The sequence below is a fragment of the Populus trichocarpa genome, chromosome 1 (assembly GCF_000002775.5).
Source record: "Populus trichocarpa isolate Nisqually-1 chromosome 1, P.trichocarpa_v4.1, whole genome shotgun sequence".
NCBI classification, from domain to species: domain Eukaryota; kingdom Viridiplantae; phylum Streptophyta; class Magnoliopsida; order Malpighiales; family Salicaceae; genus Populus; species Populus trichocarpa.
In genome coordinates, this window is record NC_037285.2 from 20,975,177 (window position 1) to 20,990,304 (window position 15,128).

Here is a 15,128-nt window from a genome sequence, read left to right on the forward strand (position 1 = left end):
GTCGAGGGATTCGAAGGTGAGAGCTACGTGGACCAATGGGATGGTAGAAAGTGATTGGATCTCATCCCTTGCTCTCGTCCACGAATTCTTGCTTTCTGTTTTGATATCTGTTACGCTTCCTTGTTTTGATCTCCTACCCACGTGTCAGAACGTGCCTCACCCAGCAAAATTAAAAAAATATTAACCACTAAAAAAATTCAAAAATTTGTTTTTGTACCAAAAAGAAAGAGAGAGAGAGAGAGAGAGAGAGAGTGCGGTCTGGTGTAGACTACTAGAAAAGAAGAAGAAAAATTGTGTAGAAACTTCTGGAAATCAGTGGCTGCGATTCGATTAGGGTTAACGTTTTGCAGTAAAGGCGGAGGAGGAAGATTTCGTTTACTTGGATTCTTTTTAGGTGAGTTTTACTCCGCGAGATCCGGTTTGGTCTGTGGTTTATGGCTTGTTTGGTTGCTGAGAATTTGTGAGAAACGAAGAGTAACAGTCCAATTATTATGCTTGTTTTAGATTTAAGATTTATTTTTATTTTGAATTTTGATATTTTTTTTTATTATAGTAATTAAAAAAGAGTTGAGAAATTCCTCTGGTATGTTTATATATTGGATTCAGAAAGAAAAGATTTGCGTGTAGTTGAGTAACCAGTAAAGCAAGACTAATCCCTGATTAATTCTCTGCTACAAACTGGCTAGGTTAATGGTATTTCTGTAAGTATTTAACTCTAATTTGTTGAGTTCTGGTTTGAAACAGATGCGTGAAGAATCTAGTTCTCTTCTGATCCGAATACACAGAAATTGACTGTTAGTTTTTCTTTTCTTTTTTGGAGGGGGCATTAACTTTCAACGAAGAACATGACATCATATAAAGAAATTGTGTGTGGCCTCAATGGTGGGTAGGTGATTGTGGAGGAATGTCAGATTTGTGCATGTATGAGGTAGGGATTCTTTTGAGGTTAATTTTTTTTTCCAAATAGTATAGTTTTGTGATGCCTTTATGTGTGTTTGTGGTATTTGATCATTCTTGTATGTTGTTTCAGGTTAAGCCCATTATGCGAAAAATAAAAAATATTCAGCTATTCAGTTTTAGAACAACAATTGGTCAGGACGGATTTGTCTGCATTTAGTAATCTATTAACGTACTCAGAATCACAGTCTTTCTGGCTTCTTGGGACTTTTTTTTTGGCCTGAAATATTGAGTGAAAACATACCCTTTGCAACCACTGACAGCTATTCATTTATTTTGGCGGTTTGAAATTTATTTGCAGCTATCATATTATCCTTACCGTAGAGTTTCTAAATTCCATTAATTATGTGAAGAAGCTCTCATATTGGGATCAAGACCAATCATCTCACTCACTTTTTATTGGGTCAATACTCCTGATAATATGCACGTCTTCTCTGGCCAATAAATAATTAAATGCAGCGCAATCTTCAGTTTTTGTTCTTGTCTCATACCAAATTATTAACTTCCATTTTCTATGTGTTTTTATTGTGTTTCTCATGAAGATACTGATGGCTACAGTGTGTTTCTAATAATCTATGGCAGCTTGAAGATAATCTGTGGGATGAATTCAGTGTGAGTGATGATCACATAGTACCTCATCCTGGTCATGAATATGGAGATCGCTTTGTAGCTCAGGGCATCAAGCAAAAGAAACCTGAAAGTAAGATAATTAATGTTGCGAATAATGAAGATGATTCGCTTACCTATAGCACTCAGGAAGAGGAGGAAGCTAGCTTACCTACTCTGGTAAAGAAGGATACAATGTTAGAAAAGGATTCGTGGTCTAACACACCTGATGGTGTGTTTCCTACCTCACGAGATAGTGGCGCAGTCAAAGATTTTATAACAATAAGATCTGAAGAAACAAGCATGTCCAGTCATTGTTTAAAAAATGGGAATATTGATTCAGTTGGCAGTGAGTTCTGTGCCAGTGATCCTACATCAGATGAAAAGTGTTCCGCAGTTGATAATAACCTGTATAGTTATCCACTCAGTCACATTTCAAAGACAGACAATGATCTCAGCTTCTTTGATAATGACCGTGAAGACAAAGAAAGCAGTGATCCCTTATATTACGGGTGGCCTGATGATATAGGAAATTTTGAGGATGTTGATAGGATGTTTAGGTAGTCCAACCTTTCCCCTTCTATATCATCATCATCATCATCATCATCATCATCATCATCATCATCTCTACTTTTGAAAATTCACACTACTGGTGGAATTATTTGCAATCTCTATAATTAAATATATTCATTTTATGAGTGATACAGTTTTGTATGATCTATTTGAGTACACGCGCGCGCGCGAGCACGCGTGAGCATGTAAATATGCATAAGAGTTGATGTATACATCTGTATGTATTTGCACACAAAGACACATGTACTCTTGCATGATATCTATAGGTTTATCTTGCAGAAGTTGTGATTCAACATTTGGGTTGGGGAGTCTGAGCAATGAAGATGACTTGTGCTGGTTTTCATCTTCTGATTTCACTGAAAGATCTGATGATGCGTTGAATCTGGGTTCCAAGTTCTTAAATTCTGAGGCAAGTGCATTGGATAGTGTATCAGAACATCCTGAAGCTTCACAACTAAGCAGTGATGACCCTTCAGTCTATGATTCCAACAAGAAAAGCATTTTCACAGATGACAAAATAAGCTCCAGGACTTCCAGTGCTGTTGACCATTCTTCTCTTGGTTACTTAACATTTCTGAATGGGTCAGAGACAAAATCTGCAAGTATGGATGACTTGGTACTCAAGGAAAAGGTTGGTGAAGTCTTCATGTTTTTGAACAATATCTTCTTTTCAATTCTGTTTAGATTAGCCGATATCACCTGATCTGAACTTGTTTGGGATGGAGGCTTACTTAAGATTGAGGTGGGGAGTTTGACTTGCATGTGTAGAATTGTTAGTTTTGATGGAGCCTTTAGTTGAGTAAGAGTTCAATTTCAACATTTCACCTCCCATCACCATTGCAAAAGTTGAATGGTGAATTATATGTATACGTGAATTCATTGGGGGGGGGGGGGGGGGAGCGCTTCCATAAGCATTTTAGTTGATTGCCAGGTTACATATTTATATGTATACGTGAATTCATTGCTTTGTTGATTGTGTGGTTGCATGACAGATGAATTGGAACAAAAGGCAGGCAAGGCACAACAACCGATTTGAAGGAAGGAGAAAAGACAGTGATATTGAAAATGGTTCTTTTCCTCTCAACGTTAACATGAAGCATTTCGCAGATACAAAGCATTCATCTGGAGACTCATCCCATCAAGTTTTACCTCTTCTAGGCATCCAGCAGCATAAACAAATAATAGGATCCAATTCCTTAAATTACATGCAGACACATATTCCATTGATACACATCGACTACAGTCATTCTTCAGATCAAATTTCGACCTGTCCAACTCAATCTAGTGTTAAATCTGAAAACAATGGCTACCCATCTCCTTCTCCAAAGGAGTCTTCCCATGCATCAAATCATGTACGGTCCATTGAGAGTGCTAATGGTCCTGACTTTGAGGCTCCTGCTATAACAACAAATGAGAATGAGGAAAATCTGTATCATTGCCAGGAACCATCATCTGGTAGGAATCTCAAACCTGCAAACATGGTAGGCCCAGCAGAATTTTATGGTCCAGTTTCAGCTAAGAAGGTAGCCTGTCAGTCTGAATATGATATCAAAGGAGTTGGCACAGGGATTCCAGCAGAACTAGACACTTCAAATGCACAGGAGAGCTCTTGCATGAGTTCTGTGTTGGATGGAATTTCACTAGAAGCAACTAGTTTTCGCCAACTTCAACAAGTCATGGAACAGGTGTGGTGGTTTATAAAACTTTGGTTATTTGCATTATATGATTGATATAATAAAAACTGAATCTTCATAGCATTAGAAGAACCTATGTATGTGTGTGCATTTTTCTGTGAGTGCTCTGAATGATTTCACTTGATTGTGTTTAAAATATTATGAAATATGAAAACTTGGTTCACAAAATGCAGCATAACCTTGCAATTTTAAAATAGCAGCATAAACTATTAATGTCAATTTTCGACATGCTCTCTCTCTTGTCAGTCCATGGTGTAAATCGGTTTCATTCAAAGCCTCCAAAGGTTTATATTCAGAGTGAAAAAAGGGTAGTGATTGTGCAACAACTATTACAGAGTGACAAAATACCAATAAAAAGCATTGCATAGTCTTAAGCTATTATGTATGGCTATACGGGAAGCCAATGGGAAAATGTTGACTGACCTTTAGATAATATAAGAGATGGTCAGTAACATACTTCTTTTAATGATATGGAATTTTCTAGTTTGTGCTGTTATTATGGTCAAATTATGATTGTTGTTTATATATCTGCAAATGTGTATGTATGCATGGGATCTGAGCATTTGACATGATAAAAAAAGGCTTCTAGATATTTCTCTTGGTGATGATCATTCTCTGCACATAAAAACTCTGCACGAGCAGTATCCTGCCATTATTATTATTATAAAGTCAATATTGTGGGATTTAGTGATCTGAACCTGCCTGAATTCAGTTGGATATTAGGACAAAACTATGTATAAGGGATAGCCTGTATCGCTTAGCTAGAAGCGCTGAGCAAAGGCATAATCATAGGAATGGAAGTGGTGGCAAGAGAGATGGCGGAGACAGAAGTGGGGAATTGATGGCTGAAGAAGCTGACAAGTATGGTCACACCTTTCTCTCTTTTATTTTCTCCGTTTTTTACTTTCATTCTTTTTCTTATTTGTGCAGTACTTCTTAAGTTAAGATGCATGTTATTGTTTATTGATTGTAGTTATTCTTGTTATGATTGAGTAATCACAATTTGTGTGTGAGGGTGTGTTTCGGGGGGGGGGGGGGGGGGGTGTGTGGCATGTGTGCTTTAGCCGGGTACTAACTAGTCGGAATTGCCTAGCTTCAATTCTATGTGTGTTTACATGTGCTGGTTTGAATATGAATTGCATAATTTTCATGCCTTTCATTCATTCTTTGAAGTGGAAATAACCTATGTTATCATGTCATGTTTGTTGATATAACATGGGTTAAGCATTGGTGAAGCAACTAATATTTGTTTCATGATAAGGTCGCTGGGTTTTTTGTAGAGTTCTTTAAACGATACCATAGTTTATCCCAAACCCCCTTGCATGGTACTTTCTCAAAAATTGGTCTAGTGGGCTAAAGTTCCGCTGTGCTCCTTCATGTGGCAAGAATTTGACTCGGGCAGTTGAGCCCAACATTAAGCTTGAGTTTTTTCCAGCAAGAAGTGAAAGTAACCAACAAGTAGGCCCCGCATAGAGGGCATGGATGGTATGTATGCTTTAGCTGGTTTGAATATGAATTACATAATTTTCATGCCTTTCATTCATTCTTTGAAGTGGAAATAACCTATGTTATCATGTCATGTTCCTTGATATAACCTGGGTTAAACATTGGTGAAGCAATTAATATTTGTTTCATGATAAGGTCGCTGGGATTATTTTAGAGTTCTTTAAACGATGCCATAGTTTATCCCAAACTCTCTTGCTTGGTACTTTCTCAAACATTGGTCCAGTGGGCTAAAGTTCCTCTGTGCTCCTTCATGTGGCAAGAATTTGACTCGGGCAGTTAAGCTAAACATTAAGCTTGATATTGCACCTCTATGTGGGGCCTACTTGTTGGTTACTTTCACTTCTTGCTGAAAAATAAAAAACTCTCCTTCTCATCTCCTTTTATGTCCAATTTGATTGATATGCTACTTAGGCCAGACACCTATTCAAGGTTAATTTATATCCAAGAATTTCAGGCTTGTCTTGGTTTGTATTTGCTGATGTCTTAAGCCTATAAGTGTGCTTATTTTTAAAAGGGGAGCGATGCAGCACAGAGTGATTTATTTAGATATCCTAGACTGACTTGATTTGTTCAGTATATGTTTTTTTTCTCTGTCTGTGTGATCACATGTCTGCTTATGTTTGTGTGCAACTTCTATTATGATTATGGGTTGTTAGGCAATCATCAATCTTGTTGCGTCTCCTGTTTAAAGGTGATTATATAATATCTGTGAATATAGGTCTGTAGACTCAGCTATGAAAAATCATTTACATTTATGTCATTTCTTGTCTCTTATTTCTTTTCCTTGTCATAACTCATATCGTCTGATCCATTTATTCTGTGTCCAAAAATGGCAGCTAATGACCCAGCACATTGAAATTTAATTTAATAAACTCTGTAAAGAAGTTACCCTAATATATATGCTGTATTTGGAGGACAAGTCAATTACCATTAAGTGTTCAACAACTAGTGATCGGTGAGGAATAATCTTAAAGGAAAATGATATGATGATCGATGGGATTTCAGTGGGTCCATTGCGGTGAAATGTGATTAATGCCATCCCTCCTCGGTGGTTAATACCAGGACAAGAAGATGGAGGCGTTGCAAAGCTTGTTAGTGCTTCCATGGTGTCAGCCATTGGAACTGAAATGTTTTTTGGGATGTTACAAAGTAGCAGTAAATCTTTTGTGAAATCGATATGATAGATAGAAGGCAGAGTTAAGATGAAAGGGAAATTTGAGCTTATCAAATCTTACAAAAGATTTATACATAAATGATTGTTTAAATAAAAATTTGGGTTGGAATATCTCATGTAGTAGATGATGGATCAATGAGATAGAGGGTTTATTTGAAAGATTTAGCTAATTGAGATTTGAGACTTTATTGCAAGCAATATAAGGGTTCGGAGGTTGTTCCGCGTTTGCACAGTTCAAGGCTTCCTCCCACGAAGCTGCACCGGAGCCAAGCATTTCATGGCACTCTTATTGGGTTGGAATTGGGTGTTGACCTGGGTAATTATGTACGAAGGCTAGAGAATTGATACTTTGAGTGAATGTTGTTTGAAGAGAGTTATTCACTTGTAAGGGAGGGTGTTGTTTTACTTGGAACTATTATGGTTCAGCTAGATAAACAGATTGAAGAGAATGGCATAACTGAGTAGATTATCCCTCAGATACATTTTCTTAATCTCAAATATCAATGCTGTTTCCTTTTGTTTTCTGGATTTGAGTAATTATTCTGAAATTATTACTCTTTTAGTGTTTGAAGGGATCCTTTGGGTGTGTTGGGTTTTAGCTAAGGCATAAATTGATTTAGATTTCAAATTTCACTGGTGTGCCTCATGTATCAGAATTGAAAGGAGTTTTATTGTTGAGCCTTTGGAGAATGAGGGTGATGGTAGGCATCTAAAGAATTCTGTATTTCTGAGGGTTAATGCCAGGACAAGAAGATGGAGGAGTTGCAAAGCTTGTTAGTGCTTCCATGGTGTCAGCCATTGGAACTGAAATGTTTTTTGGGATGTTACAAAGTAGCAGTAAATCTTTTGTGAAATCAATATCATAGATAGAAGGCAGAGTTAAGATGAAAGGGAAATTTGAGCTTATCAAATCTTACAAAAGATTTATACATAAATGATTGTTTAAATAAAAATTTGGGTTGGAATTGGGTGAGGAGGTCTTTTGGGATGTTAGCATGTTTGTTAAACAAATGTAAGAGAAAATTTTGAACTTATCAGATCTTACAAAAGATTGAGAAAACTGGAGTTTCCTTGATCTTTAAAAAACTCTACTTTGATGAAACAAAGACAAACCATCACCTGGACAATGTATTGAAGAATCTTTTATTACAACTGAAATGGGTATGGGAGATGATTACGGCTTTATGTGCTGATAGGATTACATTTGATGTGTTGGGAGATTTCCACGTTCATGAGATGGTTATAGCAGCAAGTAGGTTGGCTTGTAAAGGACACAAGGGTCTTGTTTGGAAAGCAAACTATTTTGTTGAATAAATGTAAAAATTGAGTCAAAAAAGATCTCATTAATATGGTAAAGAATACATGAAAGAATACACGGTACTTGCTCAGGGTATCCATAGAGTTAGAGGGTCTGATTGTAAAAGAAAAACTTTGAAATACTCACATCTTCAAGACATCATTTTTAGAGAGAAATTTATATTGGACAGTATAGAAGAACTACTAAAAGAGAAATGCACATGGCATGAGAATAACCCGTTCTCGTAAGAGCAAAAGAGAACAGAACAATGTTAAAAAAACTTTCTAATTCTGTATGTTTGCTAAGGATATTATAGTAAAAGCATCAGTACATAACACCATAAAGATGCGAGAAAAACTATTTTGTCCTATTTTAATGGGAGGAAAGTTGTTTGTCCTGGAAGATTCTAGTGTTTCCTTCATTCCGAATGGTCCAAATCATAGAAAATATTGCACACTTCTATGGCACCTTCCCTTGTTTGATCTCCAAAATCCCATTTGCATGCAAGAGTAGGTCTTCTGGAGAATTAGCGAAAATCTCACATAACATGTTTATTCAATTTTAGAGATTTTATAATTGGCAAAAAAGTAGATTCGCCTAGCATTATTATGTTGAAAAGACTTGTTCGTTGATAGGCACTAGCATCTTTTACTGTTCTCAATATATGAAAAGATTGGGTGATGCATGGGGATGAACATGCAATGAAAATGGTTGCTTTAGTTGCATTACGTTAACCCAAAAAAATATTTGTGATGAGAGGGAGAATATTATCAGAAACCAAATCAATTTATTTGCTAATTAAATTTCTGATTGTAATGGCGCACTGAAATGAGTAGGATTTAGTGCGTTTGATCTCAGATATCTTGCTTTGCCAGCTCTATGAGATACAATTAGGAAGGCTCCCATTGAAGGTATAGAAGAATATTTAAGTTTTGGAAGAATTTTTCAAAACAGTTGGAGAACCAAGGGGAAATGTTACCTGAGTAATTTGCTAGTTTCACTTGTAAAAGGCCTTTATGCTATTGGCTAGAGCTCAAATTCTTGCTCTTTTAGTGGTTATTATTTTTGTGTATTTTAATGGTTTTCCTCATCCAGGACCGGATTAATGGATATGGAAACTGATACCAATCCAATAGATCGATCAATAGCGCATTTGCTGTTTCACAGGCCATCAGACCCATCTTTGATGCCTGCTATTGATGCCTCGTCTCTCAAGTCTCACACCATGGTAAGTTTTCACATATCTACTTAACATTTAGTATTTCATTTTGTATTGCTGTGTAAATTGTAACCTTACACTGGAAGTAAATCGACAGATTAGCAGCTTGCCGGTGATGACCAAGGAACATTGGCAGGAGGAAACTGCCACTGGTGCGGATGGAAGTCTGTTGATGAGTAATGACAAACAGTAAGTTAGCATTAACACAAGTGCATTCATAGTAAAAGGTGTTCTATTTTCAAATCACCACAGTTCTTCATGTGTAATAACATTGGTTGAGGCACTGCCGGACATACTTCTTAAGGTTTGGTTCCGTGTTTTAGATCTGATAATTTCTCTGATGTATAATGTAATTTTTGTTGATGTTTGTCACTGTAGCAGTTATCATGACAAGGTACATATTTGCTGAGATTTTTTTGTTTATTGGTTCCATCATGTCACTAACCATCTGGTTCGTGGAATCTATTTCAAATTCCTACATGATTGTATGAGTTTGTCTTCAACTTTTGAAATCTGTAGGCATTAGGGTAAATAATTGCTTTTAGAATCTACTGAGAAACTTGGAAAAGGAAGGAAGGGGTCACTGCCTAGAGGTTTGGTTGGCATTCAAATACTGGGATTTAATATATATATATGAATTCAGCATTCTAACGAGTAGGATTTGATGTTTGTTTGATATTAATATGCTTTTGAAAATGACAACTATTTTTAGGTGAGCTATGTTTGGTTAATATATGTTTTGTTCAAAGCAAAGCATGTGTCACTTTGAAAGATTTAAAGGAAAACGGTGTCATTTTACAAGGAGACTGCTTTATTTTTTAAAGAAATCAGCCAGGGTATTTTATGCTTTTAAATAACACAGCTACATTTAGAGATCGAATATATGATTAATCCTTAAAAACATAGAAAACATTTGTTCAAAGTTGTTTATATTAAATTACTCTGAGCAAAATAACATAAAATGAATAATATGTTTGTTGTGATTGTAACACTTCTCTTTAAATGCCATGAATATTTCAGTAAGAAAAAATCTAAAATCAAAAATTGGCTTTTTCATTAAAGTAAAATCCTAATTAACTCTTTTTATTTGGTTACAAAGAAACCAATGGATCTGGTAGATTGGAATGTTGATCTTAGATCGTGTTTGGAACTTAAATATATTTAATTAAAGAAATAAAGATATAAATGTATGAATAAATATGTTTATAGGATAGTGAATTTTTATCCTTTTATAAAATATAAATGACAGAGTACATGTCTTGCCTATTTCAATATTCTTCATCTTTTTCTTTTTTTGGTGATGTGTGGTCCAGTCTCGCAATGAGTATCTACATCATTAATTATGGTTTTTTACGCATCTTATCTAGGACTTGAGGTTGATAACTTGTTATTCTGGTGATGTGTGGTCCGGAATTTACATTCCTTGTTATCTAGGACTTGAGGTTGATAACTTGTTATTCTGGTGATGTGTGGTCCGGAATTTACATTCCTTGTTATCTAGGACTTGAGGTTGAGATGGGGTTATTGTGCTTCCCTGTAATGTTAAGTTGATCCTTGATTTGACATAATATAATCTAATTTTATTAATTAAAAATAATTGAGATTTTTTTTAAGATTAAATTTGATAATGAAACAAAAAAACAACATTTTCTTTCAAATTTTTTACTATTCATGAGGCATGCTTTTTAAAATTTTGGTCCTTGGAGTTTTCATGTTTTCATTTTTGCTCCCTTTGTTGATTGGATTTTTAATTTTTATTCAAAACTTTATTTTATTCATTTTTAGTCCCTAAATATAAGAGAGGAGAGTGACTTCGAAAAATAAGAAAGAAGATAAAGTTTTCGGTTGACCACTTACCGACAATAAAAAAACAAGATTTTGGTGTATCATTTAGAAGTTTTTGATCATTTATCTTACTGTAATAAGTAGATCGGGCTAGATTAGACTTCAAGCTTTTTTTATTATTCAAATGATTTTTTTACAGATTAAAGGTTATTTAAGGTTAGAAATGAGTTTATTAATGTTTCTAACATGTTTTTAGGCATTTTCAAGTAAAACAAAGGTTGAAAATGACTTTTTTAAATCCTAGAATCATACGTTAAGTTTTTTATCACCTTTTTAGTGGCTAAAATTTTTAACAGCTGGTGATGCTTGTTTTTTTTTAAAAAAAAATCAGGTGCCCAACATGTCTTGTCGTGGTGTGCATAACATCGAATGACATGTTTTCCTCTTGGGTTGTAGGGGTTTCAAGTGTGTTGAGATTAATCATAAATTTATGATTTTGCAAGGTTCAAGAGTCGCCGCTTAATATTTTGATCACAAGAAAATCTATTAGTTTACAAGAGTTTGAGTAAGAGAACTAGTTGTGTACGAAAAAGATATATCACTCTCAATACACCCTACCTATGTAAGCTGCATTATTGATTGTTTTGTTTAGGTCATTTTTTTTTCTTAATCTGTTTAAGGTTCAAGAAAGATTCTTCTCAATAATGAGGTTCTTATCTCTGTGGACATAAGACATCATCTCTATCAATAAGAAGGTCACTGACTTATCATGCTAAAATCTAACTTTTTTAATGCTCAAATTTTAATGATGTATTTGTATTTTTAATAGCCGAGGATATATTTTACAGTGTGATTTTATACCTTAAAATATTAAAGTTTACAATTAATTCTCAACATTTTATTTTTTCAATTCATTTAATTTAAAATCAAAATATGCATTGCATTGTAAAATTTATACTCCAAATATTAATTAAATAAATTGATTTTTTTATATATATTTTTAATTTAAGCCAAGTGCTCATGGTTTTAATAAACAAGTTATTAAATACAATATACATGAAAAAAAATTATGATTTTTTAGTATGCTAAAATATACAAATATGATTTTTTTTAGGGACTTAACCACATGCAATAAAATTATTTAAATGCATTTTTTTAAAAAAAAAATTGTTGTTTTTTTGAAAGAAAATTTATTTATTTAATATAAAAAAACATATCATATACCAATCATAATTCTAAATATTATATAGAAAAGGATATATATATATACTCAAAATTAATTGCAAAATAATTTATCTTAATCAAGATTTCAAGCTTTCAAGCTTGAAATCAAGCCATTTAACGTCATTTATCAACTCAAAATTTCATGATCCACACCGCCAATAATCTAAACTTGCGCTATTTGTTATTACGATTCAATTTTCTATTTTGAATTTGCTAGCTCATCAACTATTCTAAAAATTCGCAATCAAAGTAGCACAAAAAAGAAGAAGAAGAAGAAGAAGAAGGAACAAGACTATGACTGACTCATTTAAATACATTTCATGTATCATTCTCAATCCAAGTCATCATGTTACTTCCAAACCCAGCTCATGAAGCATATAATCATTCATACAAGAATATTCCATAACAACAAGTTGGAAGTTCATGCTTTGAGGTAGTGTTATCATTCATACTCCTGTTACTGATCACGATTACATCGAAGGCTGCTCACGGCTACTGGAACCTACCACCGGTCGACCGATTTAATTTTTGTTGGCAATCGGTTGACTGGTTGGAGTTTGCTGCTGTTGATTAGGGAGAACCACCTCTACTGCTCCCAGCTTGGAATGAGTTCTACTGTTGCGGCTGGGATACAAGTATCTCTGGTGCTGCTGTGGCAAGGAGGAAGAATTTTGCTGCTGTGATTGAGAAGAAATTGCCTCTGTTGTTTTTTTTGGTTGAATCTTATATTGTTGTTCATAATGCTGCTGTTGCAAAGTTGAGGAAAAAGCTGCTGCTGTGAGGAGAAGCAAACTCTGCTGCTGAGAGAGAGAGCTACTGGTGAAGAAATCTTTGTTGCGCACGTTGCTGAAAAGATGAGAGATGTTGACTGTTGAAGAGCAGTTTCCACTGCTAGTGATAATTGAAGTTGCAGACATGATTGAGGAAAACAGTCTTTGTTGCTGCTCACATTACTGAAACAAGTAATTGTTAGTCTGAGAGACTGTAAGGGAATTGCTCACAGTGGCTGAGAAGAGATGCTAGTGATGGTTGAAGGTTGAAGGCTGATGCTGAGGAGACTAAGGCTAAGCTCTTGCTGCCCTCGGTGGAGTCAGCTGCTGATGAAGCTAGTCACGGTGGTAGCTTGTTGTGGATGCTTTGGAAGGAGATATCACTGGGACTGTTGTGGGGGGTTGTGATGATTTGAGGGCTATTTATGGGTTTATTTCAGGCTGGAAAGATTAAAGAGCAAGGCTGTTACAGTCTTGGCTGAGAGATAGTTATTTATGGCAGTGTTCATCTCCCTTTCCTCCACTGCTTGGGTTAGGGTTTGTGGGGTTTCTATGGGGGAAACATGGTGGTTCTAGGGCTTCTAAATTTATGTGATCTCGACTATTGATGTTGAAAAATAGATTTATCATTCATTGAAACTAAAAAAAAAGGTTGTCCTGCTCTGCAACTGGAAAATAGAGAACATAAGGTTGTTTTTACAGGGGGAGCAGTGTTGAATAGCGTTTTTGAAAGAGAATTTAAAGGTATTTTTAGTGCAATTAGAGCTGAAATTATGGCTTAGATGAAATACAAGTATCAGGATATAAGTTGTAATAAGATATGTGTGGTGTGGTGAAGAGGTGAGGAAGAAATTAGGGCTGAAAATTGTTACTTAGATATCTTTTTCTTTTGTTTTAATGAAAATAAGACAATGAATAATGAAATTATAGTATTTTTTAATTTGATTCCTGAACTTTTAGAACTTTGCAATGAAACCCCTAGTTAGCCTTCTTTAATTATCTCCTTAAATTTCTATGCTTTTTACAAAGTGGTTCCTAGTCTCGAAATTCTTCAATTTAATCTTAAATCAACCTTCAATTTTTAAATTTCTTTTAATTAAACTCCTAATTGCATCAATCTGGCCTTTCAAAGCTCTAATTGTCTCCCTAATCTTTCAATCATTGTGAATTGGTTTGAATTAGACTTTCAAACTTAATTTTTCTTCAATTAATTCTTTAATTAAGTCAATTAAACGCATCAAAAGTTTAATTAAGTCCTTAAACTTAATTAATTCTTCTGATTTTAGCCCAATTGACTTTCTAAAATAATTTTTCTTTTAATTAAGCACTTGATTAAATCATTTAGGCTCATCAAAGTTTGATTAAGTCCTTGAACTTAATTATTTTGCAAGTTTCCCCTAATATTCAATAACTTTCTTTAATTTGATCCTAAATTCTTATTGTTTTCTTCAATTAGACCCTTCATTGTTGCAATTGGGCTCCTAACATTGGCTACTCGGTTCAATATGATTCATCAACCTTCAATTAACTCACCCTTGTTGTTTTTCATTATTTATTTTTTGGATAATTTTAAGGAACCCAAAATTAGATTATGACAATTGTTCATTTCTTTACAATGCTTACGACAGAAAGTCTCATATGAGACTTTAGATAATAAGTTGTAAAGAAAAAAAATAAATAGATATGGATTTACCAAATCAAGAAGTGGTTAATTCTTCTCAAAATGATAGGATATTCAAAGATATCTCAAAGAATGACAGATTTAAAAAAAACATAAAAAAGGAGGTCTCAAAGGTGCATTGTCTAAAAGGTAAAGGCTTAAAGGCGCACTCAGAAGAAAGTAGTGTCAAAGACTCAAAAACACTATTTAAAATAGATAAGACTCAAAGCCATGCTATCTAGAAGACGAGGGCTCAAAGGTGCACTTGGAAGCAAATAATGCCAAAAGCATTATGTAAAAGAGATAAAGCTTAAAGGCGCGCTATCTAGAAGGCAAGGGCTCAAATCCACACTTATAAGCAAATAATGCTAAAAGCATTATGTAAAAAAGATAGGGATCAAAGGTGCACTATCTGGAAGGCGAGGGATCAAATCCGCACTTATAAGCAAGTAATGCTAAAAGCATCATGTAAAAAGATAGGGATCAAATGTGCACTATCTGGAAGGCGATCAAAAACGCACTCAGAAAAAAATAGTGTCAAAATCACTATGTAAAAGAGATAAGTCTCAAAGATGTGTTATCTAGAAAGTAAGGGCTTAAAGATGCACTTGGAAGGAAGTAATGTCAAAATTACTATGTAAAAGAGATAGGACTTAAAAGCGT

At 34.6% G+C, this 15,128-nt stretch overlaps 1 protein-coding gene across 2 annotated transcripts; it reads left to right on the forward strand.

Annotated features, from left to right (window-relative positions):
* Positions 1–201: 201 nt before the first annotated feature.
* LOC7470535 (protein LNK1) lies at positions 202–9,435 on the forward strand. 2 transcript variants are annotated; one of them, XM_024610849.2, is made up of 8 exons: positions 202–394; positions 745–928; positions 1,540–2,123; positions 2,416–2,767; positions 3,129–3,821; positions 4,543–4,691; positions 8,903–9,035; positions 9,124–9,435. In XM_024610849.2, exons 2-8 carry the CDS (start codon positions 905–907, stop codon positions 9,217–9,219), a joined length of 2,031 nt encoding a protein of 676 aa, XP_024466617.1. In that variant the 5' UTR covers positions 202–394; positions 745–904; the 3' UTR covers positions 9,220–9,435. The 2 variants fall into 2 exon arrangements, with proteins under 2 accessions (XP_024466617.1, XP_024466609.1); XM_024610841.2 differs by having other exon boundaries at positions 821–928.
* Positions 9,436–15,128: the final 5,693 nt, after the last annotated feature.

Coding starts and splice junctions, on each gene's coding strand:
- LOC7470535 (XM_024610849.2), top strand. CDS start 905: ATGTCAGATTTGTGCATGTATGAG. Junction 929..1,539: donor CAGATTTGTGCATGTATGAG/GTAGGGATTCTT, acceptor AATCTATGGCAG/CTTGAAGATAATCTGTGGGA. Junction 3,822..4,542: donor TTCAACAAGTCATGGAACAG/GTGTGGTGGTTT, acceptor GCCTGAATTCAG/TTGGATATTAGGACAAAACT.